Genomic DNA, 25,531 nt, shown 5'->3' with positions numbered 1-25,531 from the left:
TAATTATATAATAAATAAGATATTATACTTTAAGAAATCTCATAAAAAATTATTTTACTTATAATTAATTTAATTAATTAATTAATAATATTACTATAATAAATTAATTTTTACTTAATAATTATTAAATAGCTTTAATTAAATTAAAGTAAGATTTATATAATAATAGCTAAATACTAATTTTTTATAATAATAAACTAGTTACTTTTTTTAAAATCTTGATTTGCTTTTAATTTTTAGCTTACTTATTAAATAATACTTTTATTTAATTAAGTAGTAAGATAGTATTAGAATAAAAGCAAGCAAGAGCTTTACCCGATCTGGCTAGTTTTATTATATATCAGGGTCACGTGCGCATTAATTAGATTAGTAAGATTAATTATAATTAGTCTAATTAATACGTGAATAGAATATAATTAATGAGTTTTTTTTGTAAATAAATTAGATTAATGGCTATTAATCTAATCTAATCTATTCAATTAAAACACTGGTGCCACTAGAATTTAAGCTTTCCCAGGGCTAACTCTTTTACTAATTATTAGAGGCATATTACTGGCAATACTAATGGGTAACCCCATTTATGGCATTCCACCGCGAATTCATATTGAACTTTCCCACCTGTAAGCGACTGTTATAGAAAGACCAGCTGATTAGCGTCTGTATTGTGCTCCTCCTGTGTTATGCTTGCTTATTGTTTGAACATACACAATTCATACATGCCACATACTTCAGCGCGCGCGACTGGCACCTTCCTCATTCCCCAGTATGTCGCTCCCATTTTCCAGCTCCTGCATCCGTCATTGATCTGAATTTCCTCACCAGCCAGTTTGGTGTTAGTCTTTACTATATCCCTAGCCAGCATACCCCTCCTCCCCGCTTCCTTCACAACCCATCCAAACGGCTTACAAATATGCTCTCTATCCTTCAATTTTTTGAAAGCCTTCTCTCCCACCTCAATAACTTCCAACGGCATTGTCCCTCGCTCCAGAATGCTGGTCTTTGATCGGAAGAGAAGCCCAAGATCTAGTTGATCGGGTTCAAGATCTGAGATGTCCAGATAGTGCAGTGTATGAGGAATCCAAGATGCGTTATCCATTGCCTCATTTGAAAAGGGACCAAAAATAGGTGAGATATCTTCGTATAGAAGGTTTCTACCAATGCCGAGTTCTTCAAGGTGTTTCGTTAAGGGCAGGAGCAGCGGTATGTGGTTTTGAGACATCTCGCTGCCTTTGAGGTTTAGAGACCTTAGAGTACTTGGTAGAGTAGGTAAGAGCTTAGTAACGTCCATAGCGTTGAGTATTTTGTGGCTCTTGGCATCCATAAGGAGGTTTAAATAAACTATGGTATCCTTAACAGCTGGATGGGTGCCTAGGAACTTCACGACCTTGTCACCGGAGAGGGAACAGCATTTGCTAAGGTTAAGGTGCGTAAGCCTAGCTGTTCGTGGAATTGTGGCGAGCACTTCGTCTGTGATACGGGTGTGCGTAACATCTAAATGCGTCAAATTTGGTAAACGAGGTAGCAGCGATTCAAAGATCGCGGAGGGTAAGATTGTGCAGCTGTGGAAGCTTAGACGCGTGATGGGCAGGACTTGCGGTAGTTGGAAGGAGCAAGTATTTCCAAATACGTTCATAATAGCATCCCGGAATAGCGTGGATGAGCAGGTGCAAAAGTCGAGTGCTTGCACCCGAGGCATCTGGAATAGTGTCCAGATGACATCTGAACTGAGGTCATCATCTATGTGCTCTTGGGCCAGAAATTCCTGAAGGTTGGGGAGCAACTTGACACATTGTAGCAGAGTCTGCACTGTCAGGTTTTGAGTCTCAGCTCGCTCTCTTCCTGTCATACCCAACCCAATAGGGTTGAAATGCGAGAAATCGAGTCGTCGAACCATAGTACCCAAAGCTGGGTGTGCAGCAACATGGGTTATGAATTTGTGAAACGCCTTGGAGTGGGAGATGGTGACCTGGCTATAGAGGGTTGCCAGCGTCGCTGAATGCAGGACACGTGACGTTAAGAGGAGCGACATAAGGTCAATATTCCGTGACTGAAATCCAATTGGCAGTATGTCAGTAACTAGTTGATCGATTATGTTGCCTATAGACTGATCAGAAAATGTCACGACAGACTTTCGCTAACTTCCCCGGACGGAGACAGAATAGTATCACTTACCCAGTAACTCCATGGGCAGATTCTCCAGCAGGACTTGTCCTGAATCATTTATCGGCTTCTCCACCATTGTTTCCATGTTCGTAGATAATTCTCAGGTAGAACACTTGCTCAGAATCCTTGGATCGTTGAAGGGTTTGCTCCAGGTCTCACTAACTGCGATCTGCATCCAGTGGCGAGATTCTTCGTAGGCACATGAAACCGTGAAGCATCAACGAGGGGTTTCGTGATGGGTATTGTAGGCTTTAATGGGGTATTAGTCCCAGGTCGTAGGGGTCTTAGTCAAGAATATGCAATGTGGGGAGCGGGGAATGAGATGCATTTGTCTGTTAATTGCCATTCAACTGACTACCCATTCTCTGAAACACAGCTAGCTAGTTAATATAACGTAATGTACCGTACTAGTAAGCATAAATTATTTTAGAATTTTGCGTTAGAGAGGCGAAAACGCTATATTTGAGCCTGAATCCAGTAAATCAATAGGGCCGAAAAAAAGACTTTTATGTATCCGAATGCTTCTATGTGCCGGATTACACCCGTGCTAACGCCGAGGCGAGTTTGTCATGCCACATGGCCGATCCCTGTATACTAGTGTTCAACATCATTCAGCTAATAACAATTTGATGACGCTATATGCATTAACTCTACTGCCTAAAGGACTGACGACGTAGTGACTGCAATATTTTGACTCTGGACAGTGCTAATAGTAATTATAATCTATCAGGACTACCCGAAATCGACCACTTATTTCCTGCTCACTTGTTTTGCGTGATTTCCACATCACGCCAATACTGAATCATGCCTACTGCTTCTGGTGAGATCCTCTCTAATCGCAACCCAAAGAGGTTAACTCCCCTCCTCCGATTAGGTAGACACCGATGCCCCATTTCCACAACGCTATACTAATCTAAAGAAGCTACTTTACATTTATGATAATAAAATGACGTAGTTAAAAAAATTATCTGGAAAGCGCTCTTAGGCAAATAGAGGACTCCGAGCAAGTTAGCTTCTGCAGAAGTATTAAAAAAGCGTGTATCGTTACGAAATCGAAAAATGGCGTATCAGTGTCGAAATTGCGTACCCGTGCCGACCTGTCGGTTGCACTGCAAGGATCAAAGCTAAATCGTAGGTATAAATGACAGCATTCTGACTAAAGGCTAACCACAATAAATAAGCGGATTCACAGAGCTTTTAAGCTACGGTTGAGATACATCAAAATGAAGCGTTATAATCCTGGGGAGAGAGTCCTTGGTTTATTGATGTTTTCAGGCTGCGGAAGACAGAAATTGTCAGTAGTCGCCTTGTTTCTTTACTTAGGTGTTCCTTTGTTAGCAAAACACCTTTAAACACACGGACTTTGTCAGCAGGCTCGTTGCGGATGCCGTGATCGGAGGAAAAAGGAGGTGACATGCCAATCCCTGTAAACGAACTGACACGTCCTAAGCCGGGGAGATTCGGTACAACGCAAGGAATAGGAGACTTCCGGTGAAAAAGCAAGTAACAGGCCAATCCCTGTCAACCGACTGACACGACCTAACCCGGGGGCATTGAGTACAACGCACGGAATAGGGGACTTCCAGTTTCGCCCGGCGGAAATGTCGCCGTATTTACTATTGTGTTTTGTCTTAGAGTGAATATTTCCCTGGCCTTTTCTGGAGAACTTTATGACTGTATGTTGACCCATATGCTTAAAGGCTCATGCCTTCCTCATGAACTCACGAGACTTCTATTGTCATGATGATTGTTCCAGTCCAGACCGCCACAATACTTACAGTCTTCTGAGCTTACGTCGATTCCTTCGACGAAATCTTTGCCTACATGGATGATGCCAGACTCCGCAATAGGTTTGGGGACCAGGACACCATGACACTGGGCACAAAGCCCACACAACTCCCACACCTCAGTGTACCCAGTCATAATAACCACAATGGCCACAATGGCCAGAGGGAGCATAATGGACACAGGATCTGGCGGTCTTCGACAATCGGATATATTGCACCAAATTTCGAGGGAAAGAAGGCGCAAATGGCAGAAGGTCAGTACCCCTGAATTATTAGATAGAAATTCAGCTCCTACGTCGAGTTTTTATACTCGATGCCGTTTCGGTATTCCTCTGTCAGTGGTTTGGATCTTAGTTACAGAGCGAAGTTTCGCAAAGCCTTGCTCGAGGAACAATCACATAGCTAAACTCCAATCGCTGGCGAATGCTCTAGCCTCTAGGTTAAGACTCTGCTAGCGTCAATCACTGACATTACGTAGTCAAACAAATGATCATGAAAGAAAAATGGATCCCTGACGACAGAGTCGACAGTCAAATTGAGTGGTTCTACACCGAACTTGGTATCGACGACGTGTATTTCCAGCTAGAGTCCACAAAGGCAATCTCAAGCCACATAATATCCCTCTATGCGGCTAAGGTGGCAGCGGTCGCACGAGAAGACAAATGCGGAGAGATCAAACTTGATATGGAGGCCGCTGATCATGCCATATATATCGACACTAGCGAACCAGGAGTGAGCTACAGTGAGGGCCCAAGATACGAGCAGAGACTCGAGGCGAAGTATCTTGATGGTCCGGATGCCAATAAACGCTTCCGCGTTGAGACATACAGATCCCTTAGCAACCTGACTGGCACTCCGAATTCCAAATCAACTATGCGTTGCAATTTCGTATATCAATGCCAATTTGTCGAACCGAATCCTAGTCCTCACGAGACCAGACTGCAGGTAATTGGCGACAGGATGTTTCTCGCAAAAGCCACTAGGAATACAATACAAATCTATCAGGAAATCCTTGAATTGGCAGTTACCAGAACAGGGCCCGTCATTGAGGTCTTTGACATTGGGGGCTCACACGAGAAGAGAGTTGTGGTAGCATTCCGTCAACGTACTGCCTTGGGTATATTTGGTGCACTCAGTGATCTTTATCATTATTATGGACTTACAAGTTCAAGAAAATATGTCGAGCAATTCTCCAACGGGATCACGATCATATCGATATACCTAAAGCCTATCTCTAGTCAAACACTCAACACCAAATTCCCTCCAATTGAGCAGTCGATTCACCAGATTGCCAAGGAGATCTCTCTGCTCTATTGCATTCCCCAGAACCAATTCCAATTCCTGTTTGCAAGCGGCCGCCTGAGTCTACAGGAGACTATCTATGGACATTGCGTCTGGGTATTCGTTCAGCATTTCCTCAATAGGCTAGGTATTGCCCAACTAGCTAAAACAAGTAACTATTACTAAGACTTTACAGGGACCGAGTATGCTTCACTGGTCTCTGCATTAGATGCGAAGATTAGCCTGCATGCTGAGATTCTATCAAACATTAAACGCCGCCTACGCACCGAAACATTCACAGCGGAGTACATTCGTGACATTATTAGTCAATACCCTGAACTTGTTCGATCATTTTACTCGAATTTCGCAGACATTCATGTCCCACCAATTTCCGAGCACGAAGATAACTACGTCGGCTCTTCACCATTAGCCGAAGTGCTTCCAGATGCCCAACTCAAGGAGCAGGTGTTAAGGGTCGTTAGCAACGAGCACGATGCGATGATTTGGGGAGCATTTCGATTATTCAATTCTGCCGTTCTGAAGACGAATTTCTACACCCCAACGAAGGTAGCTTTGAGCTTCCGTCTAGACCCAACATTTCTTCCGGTAATCGAATACCCCGAGCCGTTATATGGGATGTTCTTGGTAATTACCTCTGAATCTCGGGGCTTTCATCTTCGTTTTCGAGATATTGCGCGAGGTGGTATTAGGATCATCAAATCTCGAAATCGCGAGGCATATTCAATAAACGCACGCTCTATGTTCGATGAGAGCTATGGTCTTGCCCATACCCAGCAATTCAAAAACAAAGATATCCCAGAAGGGGGCTCGAAAGGTGTCATTCTCCTCGACGCTCAACATCAGGACAAGGGCAGGTTGGCTTTCGAAAAGTATATCGATAGTATTATGGACCTTCTAATTCCCCCTACAAGCCCAGGTATTAAAGATCCTATTGTTGATCTTTACGGCAAGCCAGAGATGCTCTTTATGGGCCCGGATGAGAACACTGCTGATCTTGTGGATTGGGCAACTGAGCATGCCTACAAGCGAGGAGCCGCGTGGTGGAAGTCGTTCTTTACTGGGAAGAGCCCTAAACTTGGTGGCATTCCCCATGACACTTACGGTATGACAACGTTATCCATTCGGGAGTATGTAACGGGCATCTATCGGAAACTTAATTTGGACCCATCGAAGGTGAGGAAGATGCAAACTGGTGGACCTGATGGAGATCTTGGTTCAAATGAGATTCTTCTAAGCAAAGAGAAGTACATATCTATTATTGATGGATCTGGCGTTCTTGTCGACCCAAATGGCATCAACTACGAAGAACTTATTCGTCTCGCCAAAAAACGTGTTACGATCTCAGAATTTGATACTTCGAAGCTCTCTACAGGCGGCTATCGTGTTCTTATCGACGAGATTAACGTTAAGCTTCCAAACGGCGAGCTCGTTCATAATGGCATGACCTTCCGCAACACCTTTCATCTTCGGAATACCGGTTTGGTAGACTCTTTCGTGCCTTGTGGTGGCCGACCTGAGTCAGTTGACCTTATAAGTGTCAACCAGCTCATCAAAGACGGCAAAAGCACTATACCCTATATTGTTGAAGGCGCTAATCTCTTCATTACGCAAGACGCAAAACTTTGTCTCGAGAAATCAGGCTGTATCCTCTTCAAAGACGCTTCTACAAACAAAGGCGGCGTGACTTCTTCCTCCCTTGAAGTCCTTGCGTCATTGTCCTTCGATGATCAAGGCTTTGTTGAGAACATGTGCGTCGGCCATGACGGCAATGTACCAGAGTTCTACAAGGCATACGTTAAATATGTCCAGGACGTGATCAAGCAAAATGCCACACTAGAATTCGAAGCAATTTGGCGCGAACATGAATATACGGGTATTCCGAGGTCTACAATAAGCGATATGTTGAGTGCGGCGATCACGAAACTAAATGAGGAGCTTCAGAAGTCGCAGCTGTGGCACAACCAGCAGTTTAGGCGGTCAGTGCTTTCGGATGCGTTGCCAAAGTTGCTGTTAAAGAAGATTGGGCTCGATCTGATTTCTGAGAGGGTATGTCTTTTGTTTCGCTGACAAGATCGGTTTCTTAATACACTCTACAGGTTCCGGAAAACTACCTCAGAGCTATCTTCGGCAGCTACCTTGCCTCCAGATTTGTGTACGAGTTCGGATGTAGTCCAAGTCAATACGCGTTCTTCGACTTGTAAGTCTCTCATTCGTTTCTCTGGTTATTTTTTAACATGCTTGGTGTTAATAAATCATAGCATGTCGAAAAGAATGGAATCAACTGCTACCAAACAAAAGTCGCTTGGTACATGAGCTGCGAGCGGACATCTCTTTTCCTTCGTTGGTTTACGTTCATATCGCTACAGAATTTGGGTGGAACTTATGAGCTACAAAATTCTGGGGGCTTTGCTCGATCTTGCCATGCTATTTTATGCAATACAACGCTTTGTTATTCCCCTATCTCAATAATTTGATGATACTATAATGAGGCCGAGAACCTCGGGTGATGTCCAAGGTAAAACAAACTTAAGTTAGGTTTGGTCTATTTGTAGGGCTTGGCAAAAATTCCTGAGGCATCGATACCGGTATTGATAGTAGAGGTATTTTTCAGGTATCGCAAGGAATCGATAGTATCGATACCAGAATCGATTCTTACCCCAAAAATTAACTCTTTCTTTTATTATTTAAATTATATAATAATATATTATTATATAATTCCTTTAATTTCTAGTCTTTCTATTAAAAGAAATACTTACTATTATTAATAAAAGTCAATAATATCTTAAATTTAAAATAGCCCTCGTATTCGGAGAATTAAGCCCCGTATTTGTATTTCTTATCAAGACGCTAAATATATAAGCGAGCCTCACGAAAATCTCGAAAGCTCAAAAGCTCATTTTTACTTAAAATAGCCGCATTGAGATGAGTTTTAGTCTAAAATATAAGATAAGTAGCTAAATAGAAAGCCTAAATTAAGTAGAGTATTTGCGCTACTAAAAGTTTTCTTATAAGAAAAGTGGTTCTAAAGTTAATTACAATCAAAGGGGGGAATTGGGTTCGGGGAATCGATTCTGGCATCGATACCCATCGATACCGGAAATTAAGGAATTTTTGCCAAGCCTGTTTGTAGGTTTCTTGTAATACAAAGATTACCAGGCTTGGCAACGATTGGCGTTTTAAGTAATCGATTACAATCGATGCCATAATCGTAAGGTAAGGTATCGATTATAAGCGATCAAATCCCTGCCCACGTACTCCCTTTCCTAATTCTGGACAGTTAAGGAGTTTAGTAAAGTATTATACTATATATAATAAAGGTAAAGCTCTCTTTTATTTATATATTTAAAGAAAATATTTAGAATTCCACTCCTCTTTTAATACTCAAGGCCCCAATTTCCCCCAAAGTTATTTAATTTACCTTAATAAAAATGGCTATACTTATATATTATTGCCTCTCTCCCTTCTCTTTAACGCTTTATTATTACTTAAAAGGGAACTCCCCCCTAGGGGGCTCTTTATATATTATAAAAAGCTGTCTTGCAGTAAGCTATTCCCCAAGGAGCTCTTTGCGTATTGCAGTGTACTATTTCCTAGGGAGCTCTTTGCGTATTGCAGTAAGCTATTTCCTAAGGAACTCTCCCCCAAGGAGCTCTTTACGTATTGCAGGGAACTGTCTTGCAATGAGCTATCTCGCAGTAAGCTATCTTGCGATGAGTTGTTCCCCAAGAAGCTCTTCCCTAGGGAGCTCTTTGCGCATTGCAGTGAGCTGTGTCCCAGGAAGCTCTTTACGTATTGCAGGAAACTATCTCGCAGTAAGCTGTCCCGCAGAAAGCTATCTTGCTGTGAACAGCTCACTGTAAGCGCAAAGAGCTTCCTGGAAGCAAGCTCTTTAGGGGATAGCCCCTTAGTGGGTAAGTGCTTTAGTACTTGTAAGTTGCGAGGAAAAGGAAGCCCTATAATTATAGGCTATTTATTGCTAAATTTTAGGGCCACGGTCGCTAAATTATAGGCTAGAGGTACTAAGAAATTAGTACTTGGTACGGGGCAAAAATCGTTTAGTAATCGATTACTAATTAATGCGATTCGATAGTATTCAATTACGCGCAGAATTGATTACTAATCGATTGCTCAGTAATCGTTGCCAAGCCTGAAGATCACGACATAAAGTGACGGGATTATAGGTGCATGCATAATTTTAGGGCCACTAATAGGCCCTGTATTATCTCAGTGAGCCTTGTAAGCCTTATAACTATACTAAAACAGACGCGTAAGGCCCCCAAAGGCCCACTATAATCTCATGCAGCTCGATTAGGAGGTTGCATTAAGTCACAGGATCTTATAGGCCCTTAGCCCCTGTATTTTTAGGCGTGCGTCCGTAATTGGTACCGGGGTAAAGAGAGTATTACTCCCCTTTTTAACCCCCCCCCCCAAGACTTCCTGAAACTCTCTTCTTTACTCTCACTTCTCATTTAAAGCTAGTAATTTTAGCTACTTTAGTAGTTTATTTAACTTCTCTAATTTATTAAATAGCTAATAAGAGCTTTCTTTACTCTCTAATTCTTTTAATTTAAATAAATACAATATATATTAGAATATAAGTAATTAAATTATATATAATAAATCTCGAGTATTAATTAAAGAAATTAATAACTTTTATATATTATTATATTACTTATATTTCGTTATCTTTTAAATATATATAATATAATTACTTTATTAGAGAAATATATTTGAAATATACTAGATATATTTAAAAAGCTAAGCTTCTTATAAACTAGTATATTATAAGATATATATATTTTCTTATAACTTCTTATATTTTAGTTTTTCCTTTTTTAGCTTTAAATTATTTTTATAAGAAATCTTTTATCTTGCTTTTCGAGCCCTAAATATTATATCTATAATAATATTTAAAGCTTATTTAATTTAATTTTATAAAGGATTTCAAATAATCTAATTTAGAATTATTAGAAATATAAATATTATTAAAATAATAAAACCTTAGAAATACAAGTAATAAATTCTAAAATAATAAAAGTAAAAAGCTTTAGAATTCTTAAAGAAATCAGATATTTATATTTTTATAAATATATATTAATAATATATTAGAAACTTTTTTAGAAACCCCGAAAATCGAAAAACCTTATATAAAGGCTATTTATTAATTAAGTCTTAAAGTAATAAATACCTATAGGCTAGTAATTTAACTATTACTTTTAAGTTCTATTTTATAATCTTATAGGTCTTATATATATACTAATAATAAAACTATTAGAAAAAATATAATAAAAGAAAAATATAATAAAAGAAAAATATAATAAAAGAAAAATATAATAAAAGAAAAATATAATAAAAGAAAAATATAATAAAAGAAAAATATAATAAAAGAAAAATATAATAAAAGAAAAATATAATAAAAGAAAAATATAATAAAAGAAAAATATAATAAAAGAAAAATATAATAAAAGAAAAATATAATAAAAGAAAAATATAATAAAAGAAAAATATAATAAAAGAAAAATATAATAAAAGAAAAATATAATAAATTAATTTCTTAAAATAAAATATTATATAACTCGGAATTATATTAACTTTTATTAGGGCTTCTAAAGCTTTTACTAATTCAAGTTATTTTATTAGTAGCTTTTTCCGAAATAAATATTATATTAATATTTCTAGAGAATTTATAAATAAATTTATAAAAATAAAATTCTTTATTTTTATTATAAAGCTTTTAAAAACTAATAATTATATTATTATTAAAGAGTTATATAAATGAACTAAGAAGCCTAATACCTTATTTTTAAATATTAATATTATTATAAAGAATTATTAGAAAAATATTTATAATTATAATAAGGCTATTTTCGAAAATATTAAGTTCTAAATACTAAACTCGAAAAGAATATTAAATACTATATAGCCTTAATAAATCGATTTATAATAGCTTTAGCTATTTCTATTTTATTTATTTTTATTTTATTTACTTTTATTATTTCTTTATTTCAATTCCTTTTTTAAAGAATTTCAAATTATTTCTTATTTATTTCTATTTAAAATCCCTTACTTTTTATATTTCTTTTAGAAATACTAGAATTATTAAGCTTTTTAATCTAATTCTTTTTATTAGAGATTATATTATTTTTAATAACTAGCTAGTTTAGATTAAAAATAAGCTATTATAGTAGGGAATTTATTTCCTGGATTATATAATTCTATTATATAACCTCCAGATATTATATAGTTTATAGTTTACTTATATTACTTCTTTTTTCTTTTTAGTTCTTAGAAATTAACTAATCTTTACTTTCTAATTTCACTTTTTACTTTTATATATTATAATTCCATACTATAAAAGCCTATTCTACTTTTTATATTACTTTATATTTTATATTTCTATTATATTATAAAGAAATATTAATTTATATTTCTTAAAAAACCTTAAAATTATTTATATTTTTAATAAACTTATAAATAATACTCTTGCCTTAATTAATTTTTATATAAATAAAAATAATTCAAATTAGTATTATTAGCTTTCAGAATTATATTCTTATTTAAAGAAGCTATATTTTAATTCTAATAAGATAAAAAATACTTATTATAACTTTAGTAAGCTTTAAATATATTCTAGTTAAGTATTTTAGGATTTCTATATTTTCTTTTTATAATTATTTATAAAAGATAATATTAGTCTTTAAGATATTAGATATAAACTAAATAAAAGGCTTTTATTAAAACTTTAGAAATTAATATATATATTATAATAATTCTTTTATTAATATTATATTACTAATAATTAATAAATTAAAGCTATATATAAAAAGATCAAAAGTATTAAAAAAATAAAAACTAGTCTAATTAAGTTTATTTCTAGTATTATATTCTTTTATATTTTTAAGAAAAAGCCTAAAAAGCTTATATTTATTATTTTTATTAAATATATATTTCTTATAAAAACTAGAAATCTTTTAGCTATTAAATATTATAATTATAATAAGTTTAATTATTATATTTTTTATTTTTTAATTAGATATAATAAGAAAATTAAAATAGCTTTTTTTAAAATTAAACTAGACTTAGTTTCTATTTTATTAAAATATCTAATTTCTATTTTAGTAAAGTATTTAAAGAATTCAGACTCTAATTCTAATATAAAACCGGAAAATAAATATTTCTAAAAAAAAAAATCTATTTTAAAAACTTATAATATAAATTTAATTTATTTAATAAAAGAAAATAATTTTATAATATTTTATATTATTAATATAAATAAATTAGAAATTAAGTTTTCTTTTTTTATTAATATTAAAGTAAATAATTATACTTTTATTAATATAAAGTTCATTTAATTAATAAAGTAATTTTTAGAAATAGAACTATAATTCTTTTCTTTATTTTATATTATATATAATTTTAATAAAAACTTAGCTGAATTTACTAAAAAGTATTTAGAATTCTTACTTTTAATTAATAAATAAAATATTAAAATACTTATAATTATTTTAAATCTTAAAAATTATAATATTATTTTTAGTAAAAAATAAATTATAGAAAATATAAGTTTATATAATTAAATAATAAACCCAAATCTATATAAATTAATTATATTATTAGTATTTTTTAATAATAACTAGAGAAATAATCTAATAAAAAGTATTAAAAAGATATTAATTAATAAAATACTATTATAAGCTATTTCTAAAAATTTAGTAGTTTTAAATAGTTTTTCTTCTTTTAAATTAATTAAAAAGAACTATATAATATTATAAAAAAGAAGCTTTTATAGCTTAATTAAAATATAATACTTAAATAAAAGCTAAAAAAAACAAAAATAAATCCTTAATAAAAAGCAAATATTAGATTTAGTTATTTTATTTTTATAATATTTAATTATATAATTAAAAAAAAGAAAATATTATTAATTAAATTTCTATTTATAAGTATTAGTATAGCTATTTCTTTAAGAGTTATATATATAATTATAGGATTCGAAATATAAAATATAAGTAATAAGATATAAATAATAGAATATAAAATACGAGATATAGTTATATAATCTCGTATTTTATAAATAACTTAACTAATAACTAGTTTTTATTAGGCTTAGTAGATTTAGGAATTATATATTAATACTATAATATTATAATTCTTACTTTTAAATATTATAATTCTTATTTTTAAATATTATAATTCTTATTTTTAAATATTAATTACTTTATTAATTTTAATATACTAGTATTTTATATATATTACTAGTAAACTAATATTAATTAGTTAATATTTATAAATTAGAAGAAAACCTAGCTAATTAGAAAAGTATTTAGTAGCCTAAAATAAATAATTTATTTCTAGTTAAAAAAAAGAAATTATTATTAATTCCGGAAAAGTATTTAATAGCCTAAGAAAAAGATATTAGCTTCTATTAATAAGCAGTTAGTTATTTAACTATTTATTTATTTATTTAACTTTTATTATTTTTTAAAACTAACTTCTTTTAGTTCTAAAACTACTTTCTTAAAAACTATTTTTTCTATTTATATAATACTCGAATTTATAAAACTCATTTTCTGAAATATATATATCTATATATTCTTAAAGCTCTTTAATTATAACTTCGATTTTACTATTAAATTAAGTCTTTTAAGCTTTAAATTCTCTCGAAATTATAATATTTTATTTCTAAAATTTCTTATTATAAATAAAATATTTATTTTAATATTCTTAATATTTTTATTATTAAACTCTTTTTATAAACTTATTATAAATTATATATATATACTAGAAAGAAACTAAATTTAATTTAATATAAATAATAAAAAAAAGCTAATTAAGAAATAAAAAAATAGAATTAATATTATTAATATTATAAAAATAGATTTTCGGGAATATCTAAATATTAAGTTATATTAATATATCTTATATAGAACTTCTAATAAGAACTTATAGAATCTATTTAAGAATAATTTCAAGAACTTTAATAATATAATTTTTAATTAATATAATTATACTAAATTATAAGTCTTTTAAAAATACCTTTAGTATAATAGTATTTATATTAAATAAAACTATATATATCTTATTATAATATAGTTTTTATTTAATATTATTTAGAAAAAAATATATATATATTTAATATAAAGCTAATATTATTAAAAATAGCCTAATTAAAATAAATTTCTTAAAGAAATCTATTATATTAGTTTATTTTATTTTAAAAGAAACTAAATAAAAGAAAATCAGGTATTTTTAGTTAACTAATTAATTAAATTAAAGTATTTATTTACTTTTTCTAAATTAAAGCTATTTATTACTTTTATTTTTACTATTATTATTAGATTTATTAAATTCGAAAAACCCTTAATTAATATCTATTATTATTATTAGAAAGCTTATTAGAAAAGTAATAAAGATATATTTTTAAATATTTACTAGTATATAGAACTTTTATAAAAAAAATATTAATAAAAGCTTTCTTTATTATATTAAAGAAACTATTATATAATTACTTTTATAATAACTAGCTTTTTTAATATATATATATATAAAAAGACTTATATAAATATTTATAGCTTTTTAAAGGCTCTAATTTCTAATATTAAAACTTAAATAAGTAAAATACTATTATTATAATAATTATAATAGCTTAATATTTCGAAAAGATAATATTTGAATTTATTTAGTTATTAATTAATAACTTATATAAATTATAATATAAATTAGTATTTATTTTATAAAATATCGAATTCTTATATAATAAAATTAATATTTTCTATTAAGATATACTAATATACTAATATATAGTCTCGAATTCTTTTTCTAGTTTTGGCTAGCTTATTAATAAGCTTTAATTATTTATTATTATCTATAAAAAAAGTAATAAATTAATATTAAAATTCTTTTTACTAATTAATAATATTATTTAAAAAAAATAGTTAAGTAATTATTTATTTAAAAATTATTAATATAATTATAATTATAATTATAGTTTTTAAAATAGCTATTTAAATAGTTATAAATCCTGTAATTATAATAATTATTTAAATAAGTTATATTTTATATATAAAAAACCCGAATACTATTTCTGAAAATATATATTAGAAAAATAAAAAGCTAAGAAAACTCGATTTAAATCCCGAAATCTTTATTAATTTAATAAAGAGTTTAATAATAGCTATTTATAGCTAATAGCCGAAATTAAAAGAAAGAAAAATTATAAAAATTATAAAAATAATAATTATTATTATTATTTAAATAATATTATTAAAGCTTTTCTAATATTAATAAATAAAATAAAGAATTAATATTTAGATTTCTATTTTATTTTAATTAAAAGCCTTTTAGTTATTTCTATTATATTAATAACTATAATTAATACTTTTATAAATAATCTTAATTTTCTTTTATATTAATTATTAATATAGCTATTTCTTTGGGAGTTATATATATAGTTACGGGATATAAGTAATAGGATATAAGTAATGAGATATAGGTAATAAGATATAGAATACGGGATATAATTATATAACCTTATATCCTATTAGTAACTCGACTAGTAGACTAGACCCCTTTAGGCTTAGTAGATTTAGGGATTATATATTAATATTATAATACTATAATCCCTACTTCGGAATAATAATAACTTTACTAATTAATATAACTAGTATTTTCATACCTATATAATAGTATTATATATTACTAGTAAACTAATACTAATTAGTTTATATATATAGATTAGAGAAGATTTTAGATTAGTCCTAAAAGTATTTAGTAGCCTAAGACAAATCTAGTCTATTCTATATTAAAAAGGGAAATTACTTATTAATTTTACAAAAGCATTTAGTAGCCTATAAAGAAAATACCTAGCTCTTACTAATTAATAAACGGTTAGCTATTTAATTATCTATCTATTTAATTTCTACTATTCTTTAAAACTAACTTCTTTTGGCTCTAAGATTACCTTTTTGGAAACTATTTCTTTAATTTATATAATACCCGTATTTATAGGAATATCTCTCTGGAATATATATCCTATATATACCCTTAAAGTTCTTTAACTACTACTTTAATTTTACTATTAAATCGAGTTCTTTAAGCTTTAGACCCTCCCGGAATTATAATATTTTACTTCCTAAATTTCTCGTTATAGACGAAAATATTTAAGAGCAAAATATTTATTTTAATATCCTACTAGGTATTTGGGTATCTGGTATCTAAACCAGGTATCTGGTATCTTAATAACCAGGTATTTAGTATCTTAACCAGATATCTAAACTAGGTATCTGGTATCTAAATTAGGTATCTAAACCAGGTATCTGGATACCTTTATTACTAAATCCTTTTTATAAACTTACTATAAACTACCTTATCTTTAAATCCCTCTTGCTATAAACTATATATATATACTAAAGAGAACCTGAACTCGGTTTAGTATAATACTAATAAGAGAAAGGAACTAATTAAGAAATAGGAGAATAGTATTAATCCGGTAACTATAATAAAGGCTAAATTTTAGGAATATATAACTACTAAGATATATTAGTATATTTTATATAGGAAGAATAATAATAATCTATAGGATCTATTCCAGAATAACTTTAAAAACTTTAATACTATAATATATAATCTAATTAACTATATACTTATATAAAATCTTTAAGTCTAATTTCGGTATAGTAGTATCTATATTAAATAGAATTATAGAAACCTTACTATTATATAATTCTTTATTAACCTTACCTAAAAAGAGATAAAGAGTATATAAAATAAAGCTAATATTATTAATAATAATCTAATTAGAATAGATCTTCTTTAAGAACCTATTATATTAGTTTATCTTATTTTAGATAAAACTAGATATAAAAAAACCAGATAATCTCAGTTAAGAAATCAAACTATTTATTTACCTTTTCTAAATTAAGGCTATTTACTACTTCTATTTTTATTACTACTAGTATTATTACCGAATCCGAACTACTATTAATTAGTATCTACTATTTCTACTAGGAAGCTTATTAGGAAAATAGTAAAGATATATTCTAAAATATAAAAATATAATAGAACTAATAGTAGTTTCAATTATAAACTTATTATCTTCCTTAATATCTACTAATATATAGAGCTTCTAAAAGAAACACTAGTAAGAGCTTTTCCTATTATATTAAAGAGACTAGTATAAAACTACTTCTATAATAACTAGTTCTCGAGCCATATATATAAAAAGGCCTATATAAATATTTATAGCTTTTTTAAGGCCCTGGTTTCTATTATTAAAATTTAGATAAATGAAATATTATTACTTTAGTAACTATAATAGTAAAGAAATCTAAAAAGATAATATTTGAGCTTATCTAAATACTAATTAATAACTTATATAAATTATAGTATGGCCTTATTCCTGTTTTATAAAATACCGAATTCCTATATAATAAGATTATTACCTCTTATTAAGGCTTACTAGTATACTAATATATAGTTTCGGACTTTCCTAATAATCTCGGCTAGCTTATTAATAAGCTCTAATTATCTATTACTACTTATAAGAAGAAGTAATAAATTATTACTAAAACCTATTTTACTAATTAATAATACTATTCTTAAAATCCTTTAAACTACTATTTGTTCGGAAATTATTAATATAAACCTAGCTATAACTTCGGAACCTATAATAACTATTCTAAGCCTTATAATTATAATAAGTATATTTTAAAGTTATATTTTATATATAAGAGACCCGAATACCGCTTATAGAAGTATATACCAGAAGAATAAGAGGCCGAGAAGGCTTAATTTAAGAATAGAAACATTTACTAATTTAGATCCCGAAATACCTATAACTTTAATAAATGCTTTAGTAGTATTTATATATAGTATATTACCAAATTCAAAAGAAAAGAGGATAATAAGAATAGTAAGGATAAACTAGTAAGTAATACTTTTAAAGCCTTACTAGTAGAAACAAATAAAGGAAAGAAATATTACTCTAATTCCTATTTTACTTTTATTAAGAGCTTTCTAGCTACTTCTATAGCTCCTGTATAATGGGTATATATAATAGTATATAGACAGGTATTAGATATTATAGATCTAGTTTCCTATTTTAGGTAAAGCTTATAATCGGAATTATATAGGTAATCGGAATTATACGGATTATATAGGATCGTGTTTCCTAGTTAAGTAAAGTGCTTTGCAGGCTTGGCTAAATACTAGGGAATATATAGGGAGATGCTCCTAGCTTTGAAAAGGGGCATTAATTAGTCTTTTATTAGAATTAATTCTTGGAATTAGTTATACTTGTAAGCGTTACTCTATAGCTTATTACCTTAACTATTTATATATTACCCTGCTATTACGTACCTTATATTCTAATTAATTCAACCTTCGGGAAGCAGTTTATTACGAGGTAGTTAAGCTATTAATAGACAAAATATTAATGGCTAGAGTATTAATTAGGAGAAGCGCCTCTGCTACTACTAGAATAACCTAACCGGGTATCCAGGGGAGCGCCTAGTTAAGTACTCTTTATACTACCTAATTAGGAGAAGGAAGTGGAACTCAGATACCTCTAGAACTAGCGGATAGGATAATAATAACGGAGAAATTAGTAGCGGCTCGCTATTATATTACTGAGTTAGAAATAGAGATATAATAGAGAGAAGATCTAGAGAAGCTAGAAGCTCAGATCCGTTATCTTAAAGATATTCGGATACCCGGTATAGAATCCGTTATATCCCTGGTAGTACCCTTGGTTTAGAGGGTTCCAAAAACCCGAGAACTGCCTACTTACCGGGAAAAGAGTATTAAAGAAGCCCAGGACTTCTTCTATTAGGCAGAGTTAAAGTAGTATAAAGATAGCGGGATTATCTGGGCTACTAATATAGTAAAGATTACGTATTATGCTTCCTGTTTTGAGGATATAGCCAGGGATATCTGGAAGTATAGGAAGTAATTAGTAAGTATTAATACTACGGATTAGGAGACCTTTATTGAATTTATAAAGAATTCTATCTTGGATCCGGAAAACCGTAGTAATAATACTTTTATTAAGTTTAAGGATATCAAATAATAGCCAGGCCAGAGTATCTAAAGCTTTATATTTTATTTAGATAGCCTATTAGATAACTTGGGATATACGGATTTACTATAAGAATAGGACGACTTATTTAGTAATTTAAGGCAGGAGATTCGGAACGAGATTAATTATTAAGGGAATACTTTATAAGAAAGAGAGAAGCTTATTTCTATAGCTATAAGAGTTAAGAATAATTTGAACTTGTCTGCTTAACGGGAATATAATAATAAACCGACGGGATAGTAAAAGGAAAAGAATAGGAGAAAAGAGAAGGGAAATAATAAAGGGAAACGGAAGAGAAGTATATCCCTATTACGAGGTTTATAAAACCGGGATAGTAAAGATATAGTAATAGAATCTAATATAATATCCGTATCGGGATCTATAAAACCGGGTATAATTTGCTTTACTTGCTAGAAAAAGGGTTATTATATTACTACTTACCCTAATTAAGGGAAACCGACTTACTATAATTATAATAAGTCTGGCTATAAAATATATAAATACCTAGAACTAAAGAAGCCAGGAAATGGGTATATCCTATAGTAGTTATACTCGTTTATACTATAGAGAATAAGGCCCCTAAAATAAGAATAATAATTAAGGTTACTATTAAGATAATAAAAGATAGGTAAAGGATTAGAGTATTAGTAGACTCGGGTATAGAGGCTAATTATATAAAGAGAAGATTAGCTTTAGATATAGGTATTCTGTTAATATTAAGGGCAACTTCCTTATTCTTACTAGAGGAAAGGAGAATCTATTTATATAGAGATTATATTCTTGGAGTTATTACTAAGGATATATTATAGAACTAAAGAAAGGCTAATATATACTTTATATTATATAATTTCGATCTAAACCATATTAATATAATACTTGGATTCCTATAGTTTTACTAGGTTAATTCCCTGATTTCCTTTAGGGAGGTAATATAGAAATACTAGATTTGATTATAGAAAATTAAAGTTCTAAATACCAGGAAGTTTACTAAAATAGTAAAGTATAAGGTATATATTTTTCTATTAACCGCCTATTCTATAATGGATAGCCAAAGGATTACTACTATTACTACTAATAGAATAGTTATATTTCTCAAGAAATATTAGAACTTTTTCCAAGTATTTTCTATAGAGGCTATAGGTATATTACTTAATTATTATATAATAAAGTATTATATAGATCTGGAACTAGGGTCCTAACTACTATATGGTTCTATATATACTTTATTAGAAAGAGAACTTAAAGTTCTTTGGGAATATCTTAATACTAGTCTAGAGAAAGAATAGATCCGTTATTTTACTAGCCTAGCTAGTACCTTAATTATATTTATTCTAAAAAAAAGAGGCGGCCTATATCTATATATTAATTACCGGAATCTAAATAGAATTACTATTAAGAACCAAATACTATTACTATTTATTAGTAAGATTATAGACAGGCTTTATAAAATAAAGATATATATAAAGCTAGACTTAAAGAATACTTACTATTAGTTATAAATACGGGAAAGTAATAAGTAAAAGATAGTATTCCAAATATATTATAGATATTTTAAGTACTATATTATATCTTTTAGATTATCTAATACTCCGGTAATATTCCAGGTATATATTAATTATATACTAATAGGCCTTATAGATATTATCTATATAGTCTATCTAGATAATATTTTTATTTATTTAGAGAATCCAGAATAGTATATAATAGTAGTCCGATATATATTTAAATAATTATAATAATACTAGCTCTTTATAAACTTGGCAAAATACGAGTTTAATATAGAAAGAATAGAGTTCCTGGGGTTTATAATTAGCCCAGATAATATAGAAATAGAAGCTAGTAGGGTTATAGTTATTAGGGAATAGCCGGCCCCAAAAAATAATATTCGAGAAGTTTAAATATTCCTGGATTTTACTAACTTCTATTAGAGGTTTATTTATAAATACTTTAGGATAATAAAAGAGTTAACTAATTTATTAAAAACTAGTAGAAACTCATAATATTATTTTAGCTAGATAAATAGGGCAGATAAGGCTTTTAAGGAACTATAAATTATATTTATAATAGTACTAATCCTTTATTATTTTAATCTAGCCTTAAAGATTTATATAGAAACGGATACTTTAGGATTTGTAGTTATAAATATAATTTCCTAGCTCTTTAGTAAGGGAGCAGAAGCCAGATAGTACTCTATTACCTTCTATTTAAAGAAGATAACTATAATTAAAAGCAGATATAAGATATATAATTCTAAGCTCTTGGCTATTATTCTAGTATTCTATACCTGGTAATATTACCTAATATATATCCGGTATACTATTATTATTAAAATAGATTATAATAACTTGAAATACTTTATAACTAAGAAAAAACTAAATAGTTAATAGATAAGATAGGCAGAGGAGCTAGCTATCTTTAACTTCGTCTTAGAATACTGGCCGGGATATAGTAATCCTGCTAATAGGCTATTAAGAAGGCCAGACTTTATAATAGATATAGATAAAAACACTTTACTATTTATATTTTATAATAAGCTATAGAATATAGAATAAAGAGCCCTATAGGTAGTAGTAATAGAATACTATACTATTCCTGTAATACTATAATTCAAGGCCTAGAAGAAAGGAGGTAGGCACTTTTTAATTAGTAAGATACTAAGAAATTCCGAAAAGGAAGTCTATTTTAGTAATAGAATAGTACCGGAAATATTATTACTTGAGCCTATTACTAGTATAGCTAGTTATAAATAGTATATACTACGGATTCTAGCTATATGAGTAGCTAGGTCCGAAATAGTATATAAGAAAGGCAAAGAGATATTACTTAAACTACTATTATAGTACTAAAGGCTTGATTTATTAGTATAATACTAGTAGTATAAATAGTTCTTAAAGAAGATCTTTACTAGAGCTATTAAGACTTGAGAACTTAATATATCTGGGTTATTAAGATATTAGAATACTATCTATATACTAAATAAGCCGGCTCTTAAAGAAAAATTACTATAAACTAACTATAATAATCCTATAGATAGGCATTTTGGTACTAGTAAGATACTAGAGATCCTCTAAAGGAAGTACTTCTAATAGAATATAAAAAAGGATATAAAAGACTATATTAAAACTTGCCCTATATATTAATAGACCAAAATAAAGAAATATCTGCTATATAGTATATTTAGTTTATTCCCTCTTTCTTTTAAGCTATAGTAAGAAATTACTATAGACTTTATTATAGGGCTGCCTTCTTCTAGATTTTATAGTAAAGTATATAATTCTATACTTATTATTATTAATAGATATATAAAAATAATATAATATATTCTAATTACTAAGGAAATCTCGGCTCCTGAGTTAGTAGAGCTATTTATATATTATATTATTAAAGACTTTAATATACTTGCGGGTATAATCTCTAATAAAGGATCTGTTTTTATAAATAAGTTCTAGTTAAGTCTATACTTCTATTTAAAGATTTAATAATAGCTAAATATAGTATTTTACTTGTAAACTAATAGATAAATAGAGAATCTAAATTAAATTCTAGAATAGTATTTAAGGTATTATACTAGCTATTAGTAAGATAACTAGATAGTAAAGCTTATTCTTATAGAATTCACATATAATAACTTTATATATTTAATAATAGGAATTTCTCTATTTTATATATTATATGAATTCTATCCTAATATTAAATTATATATTAAAAACAATATTTTAGAAGAAGGAATACTAGTAGTATAAGAAAAAATATAGAGGATTTAAGTAAAACGGGAAGTACTAGAGAAGTAATAGCAAGAAGTAATAAATATATAGAAAAAGTATTATAATAAGAAATATATTAATAAGAAATTTAATATATATAATAAAGTTATACTTTATATAAAGAATATTTAATAGCTATAACCTAGTATAAAGCTAGTAAATAGATATCTTGGCCTTTTTAAAGTTCTAGAAGTTATAGAAATATATAAATAGGTATATTATTTGGAATTATTATTATTATATTAGATTTATAATATTTTCTATATTTTTCTTTTAGAACCATAGTATCTATAAGCTAGTACTATAATAGAACTAGAACCGGTCGAAATCGAGAGTAAAGAAGAATTCGAGATAGAATTTATTATAGCCTATAGGAAAGGCAGAAAAGAAAAGAAGTATCTTATTTATTAGAAGGGCTATTTATTAGTAAATAATATATAGGAACTACTAAGTAATTTAGAGAATATAGCTCAAGAATTATAAGAATACTTAGAAAAGAGTAATATTATAATACTATTAGCTAAATAGAAATATAAAAGATAAATACTTTTATTAGGAAACTATTAAAAACCATATATTTATTCTTGGAAAAACTATACGAAAATTATTAAGAATTCCAAAAATTCTAATTTTTATATCCTATAAATATCCTACTCTTATAATTATTCTTTATTATCTTTATTATTATTCTTATTAGGATTCTTTCGAGAAACAGGTAATAAATTAGCCTATAAAGCTATTAGCTATTAGTAAGAAACGAGGAAGAAATAAGCTTACTTAATACCGAAAAATATTAACTATATTATTAAGAGTACTTTATACTTATACTAAGCTAGTAAGAATTGCTTAATCTATTCCTTGAATTATTAGGGGAATTCGTTAGCCTTAAATAATAGCTTTAATATAAGAAGTATATACTATTTAGTATAGAAAAAGAGTAGTAATAGCCTTTTCCCTTTTAGGTAAAGAATAAGGAAGATACTTATATATATTAATAGCTTAAAGAAGGCGGTTTAATTATATTATATATACTTAAGGAACCTTAGATAATATTAGAATAGAGAATAAATAAAGGAAATTATAATTTATAGGATTATACTTCTTATTCTTGGAATAATAGTAATTATATACCGAGTAATTATTACTCTTAATATAAGTAAGATCGGGAAACTTAGTAATATTCTTGGAATATTAAAAATAGTAAAGGCAAATTAAGGATATAAGAGTATTAGCTAAATAGATAGTAATAGGCTAATAAGTACTAAGAGAAGTATTTATCTTAATAAATAAAGAAGTAGAAGAGGGAATTAGAAGGGAACTTAAATAAAGCTTGAATAAAGCTTTAATAAAGCTTAAAGGAGCTTAAAGGAGCTTAAAGAAGGCTTAAAGAAGAAAGGTAAAAGACGAGGAGAAGCTGGATATGGTATTATAATTAAGGAAAGAAAGGTTAGTTAGTAGGAAAAAAGAGGCCTTTTTATAATATCTTTTTCCCGAATAGTAATTATAAATTTAGAACCGGCTCTATATCAGGAATATCTAGAAAATTCTAAAGAAGGGATTTATAAATAAACCAGAAGATCGGATTAACTTTTCTAAGCTCTTGGGCCTATAGAGTAATAATTTATTCGTAAATAGAGGCTGAGTTAGGATTTATAAACTAATTAGAAGACCGGAAGAGCTTCCTATCTAATAGTATATACTATATCCATATTACCTTTATAAGGGGGAATTACTAGAGGTAATTTGCAGATTAGCTAGGCAGAATTAGTAAACTATATCCTTAAATCTATTACCTAGTATAATAATAGGGTAATTATAGGAAGTCTTTAGAAAGAACTAATAGCCGGAAAAGTTTTAGGGAATTATTTATAAAGCTATTTGTAGTTCTCTCAGGTCTCTTGAGGATAAGAGCCTAGAGAGAGAGTTAATATAATAGATATATATAATAGTATATAGATAGGTATTAGATATTATAGATCTAGTTTCCTATTTTAGGTAAAGCTTATAATTGGAATTATACGAGTAATCGGAATTATATGAATTATATAGGATTATATTTCCTAGTTAAATAAAGTACTTTATAGGCTTAGCTAAGTACTAGGGAATATATAGGAAGATACTTCTAGCTTTAGAAAGGAGTATTAATTAGTCTTTTATTAGAATTAATTCTTGGAATTAGTTATACTTATAAGTATTACTCTATAGCTTATTACCTTAACTATTTATATATTATCCTGCTATTATATATCTCATACCCTGCTTCTACTATTTCTATAACTAATATTCTTATAAATAACCTTATTTCTCTTTCCCTTATATATTAGATAATAGGTAAAAACCATACCTTAGAATCTATTAAATAAATAAAAGATATTTAGATATTTATAATTAATAATATATTAAAATATAATATTTACTACTTTTATAGAGTTATAATTAAT

At 28.9% G+C, this 25,531-nt stretch overlaps 2 protein-coding genes across 2 annotated transcripts; one reads left to right on the top strand and one right to left on the bottom strand.

The window, feature by feature from the left end:
• Nucleotides 1-642: 642 nt before the first annotated feature.
• K444DRAFT_572479 (uncharacterized protein) lies at nucleotides 643-2,353 on the bottom strand. Its single transcript, XM_024877357.1, has 2 exons — nucleotides 2,173-2,353; nucleotides 643-2,097 (listed from the first exon to the last, which is right to left on the bottom strand). Exons 1-2 carry the CDS (start codon nucleotides 2,246-2,248, stop codon nucleotides 689-691), a joined length of 1,485 nt encoding a protein of 494 aa, XP_024729843.1. The 5' UTR covers nucleotides 2,249-2,353; the 3' UTR covers nucleotides 643-688.
• A 1,679-nt stretch (nucleotides 2,354-4,032) lies between these two features.
• Nucleotides 4,033-7,565, top strand: K444DRAFT_542153 (NAD-specific glutamate dehydrogenase; the record flags this gene model as incomplete). Its single annotated transcript, XM_024875852.1, has 5 exons — nucleotides 4,033-4,204; nucleotides 4,429-5,379; nucleotides 5,428-7,298; nucleotides 7,349-7,449; nucleotides 7,511-7,565. The coding sequence occupies 5 exons, from the start codon at nucleotides 4,033-4,035 to the stop codon at nucleotides 7,563-7,565; spliced, it is 3,150 nt and encodes a 1,049-aa protein (XP_024729842.1).
• Between the last annotated feature and the right edge of the window lie 17,966 nt (nucleotides 7,566-25,531).

Source organism: Hyaloscypha bicolor (assembly GCF_002865645.1).
Source record: "Hyaloscypha bicolor E unplaced genomic scaffold K444scaffold_165, whole genome shotgun sequence".
NCBI lineage: Eukaryota > Fungi > Ascomycota > Leotiomycetes > Helotiales > Hyaloscyphaceae > Hyaloscypha > Hyaloscypha bicolor.
The sequence above is the reverse complement of the archived record's forward strand: the minus strand, read 5'-3'. Positions and strand labels throughout refer to the sequence as shown.

What these genes read in the sequence shown, in the direction of transcription:
- K444DRAFT_572479 (XM_024877357.1), bottom strand. Translation starts at nt 2,248, where the DNA reads ATGGAAACAATGGTGGAGAAGCCGATAAATGATTCAGGACAAGTCCTG. An exon ending in TCTGCCCATGGAGTTACTGG is followed by an intron (nt 2,098 to 2,172) that starts GTAAGTGATACT and finishes ATCAGTCTATAG; the next exon opens with GCAACATAATCGATCAACTA.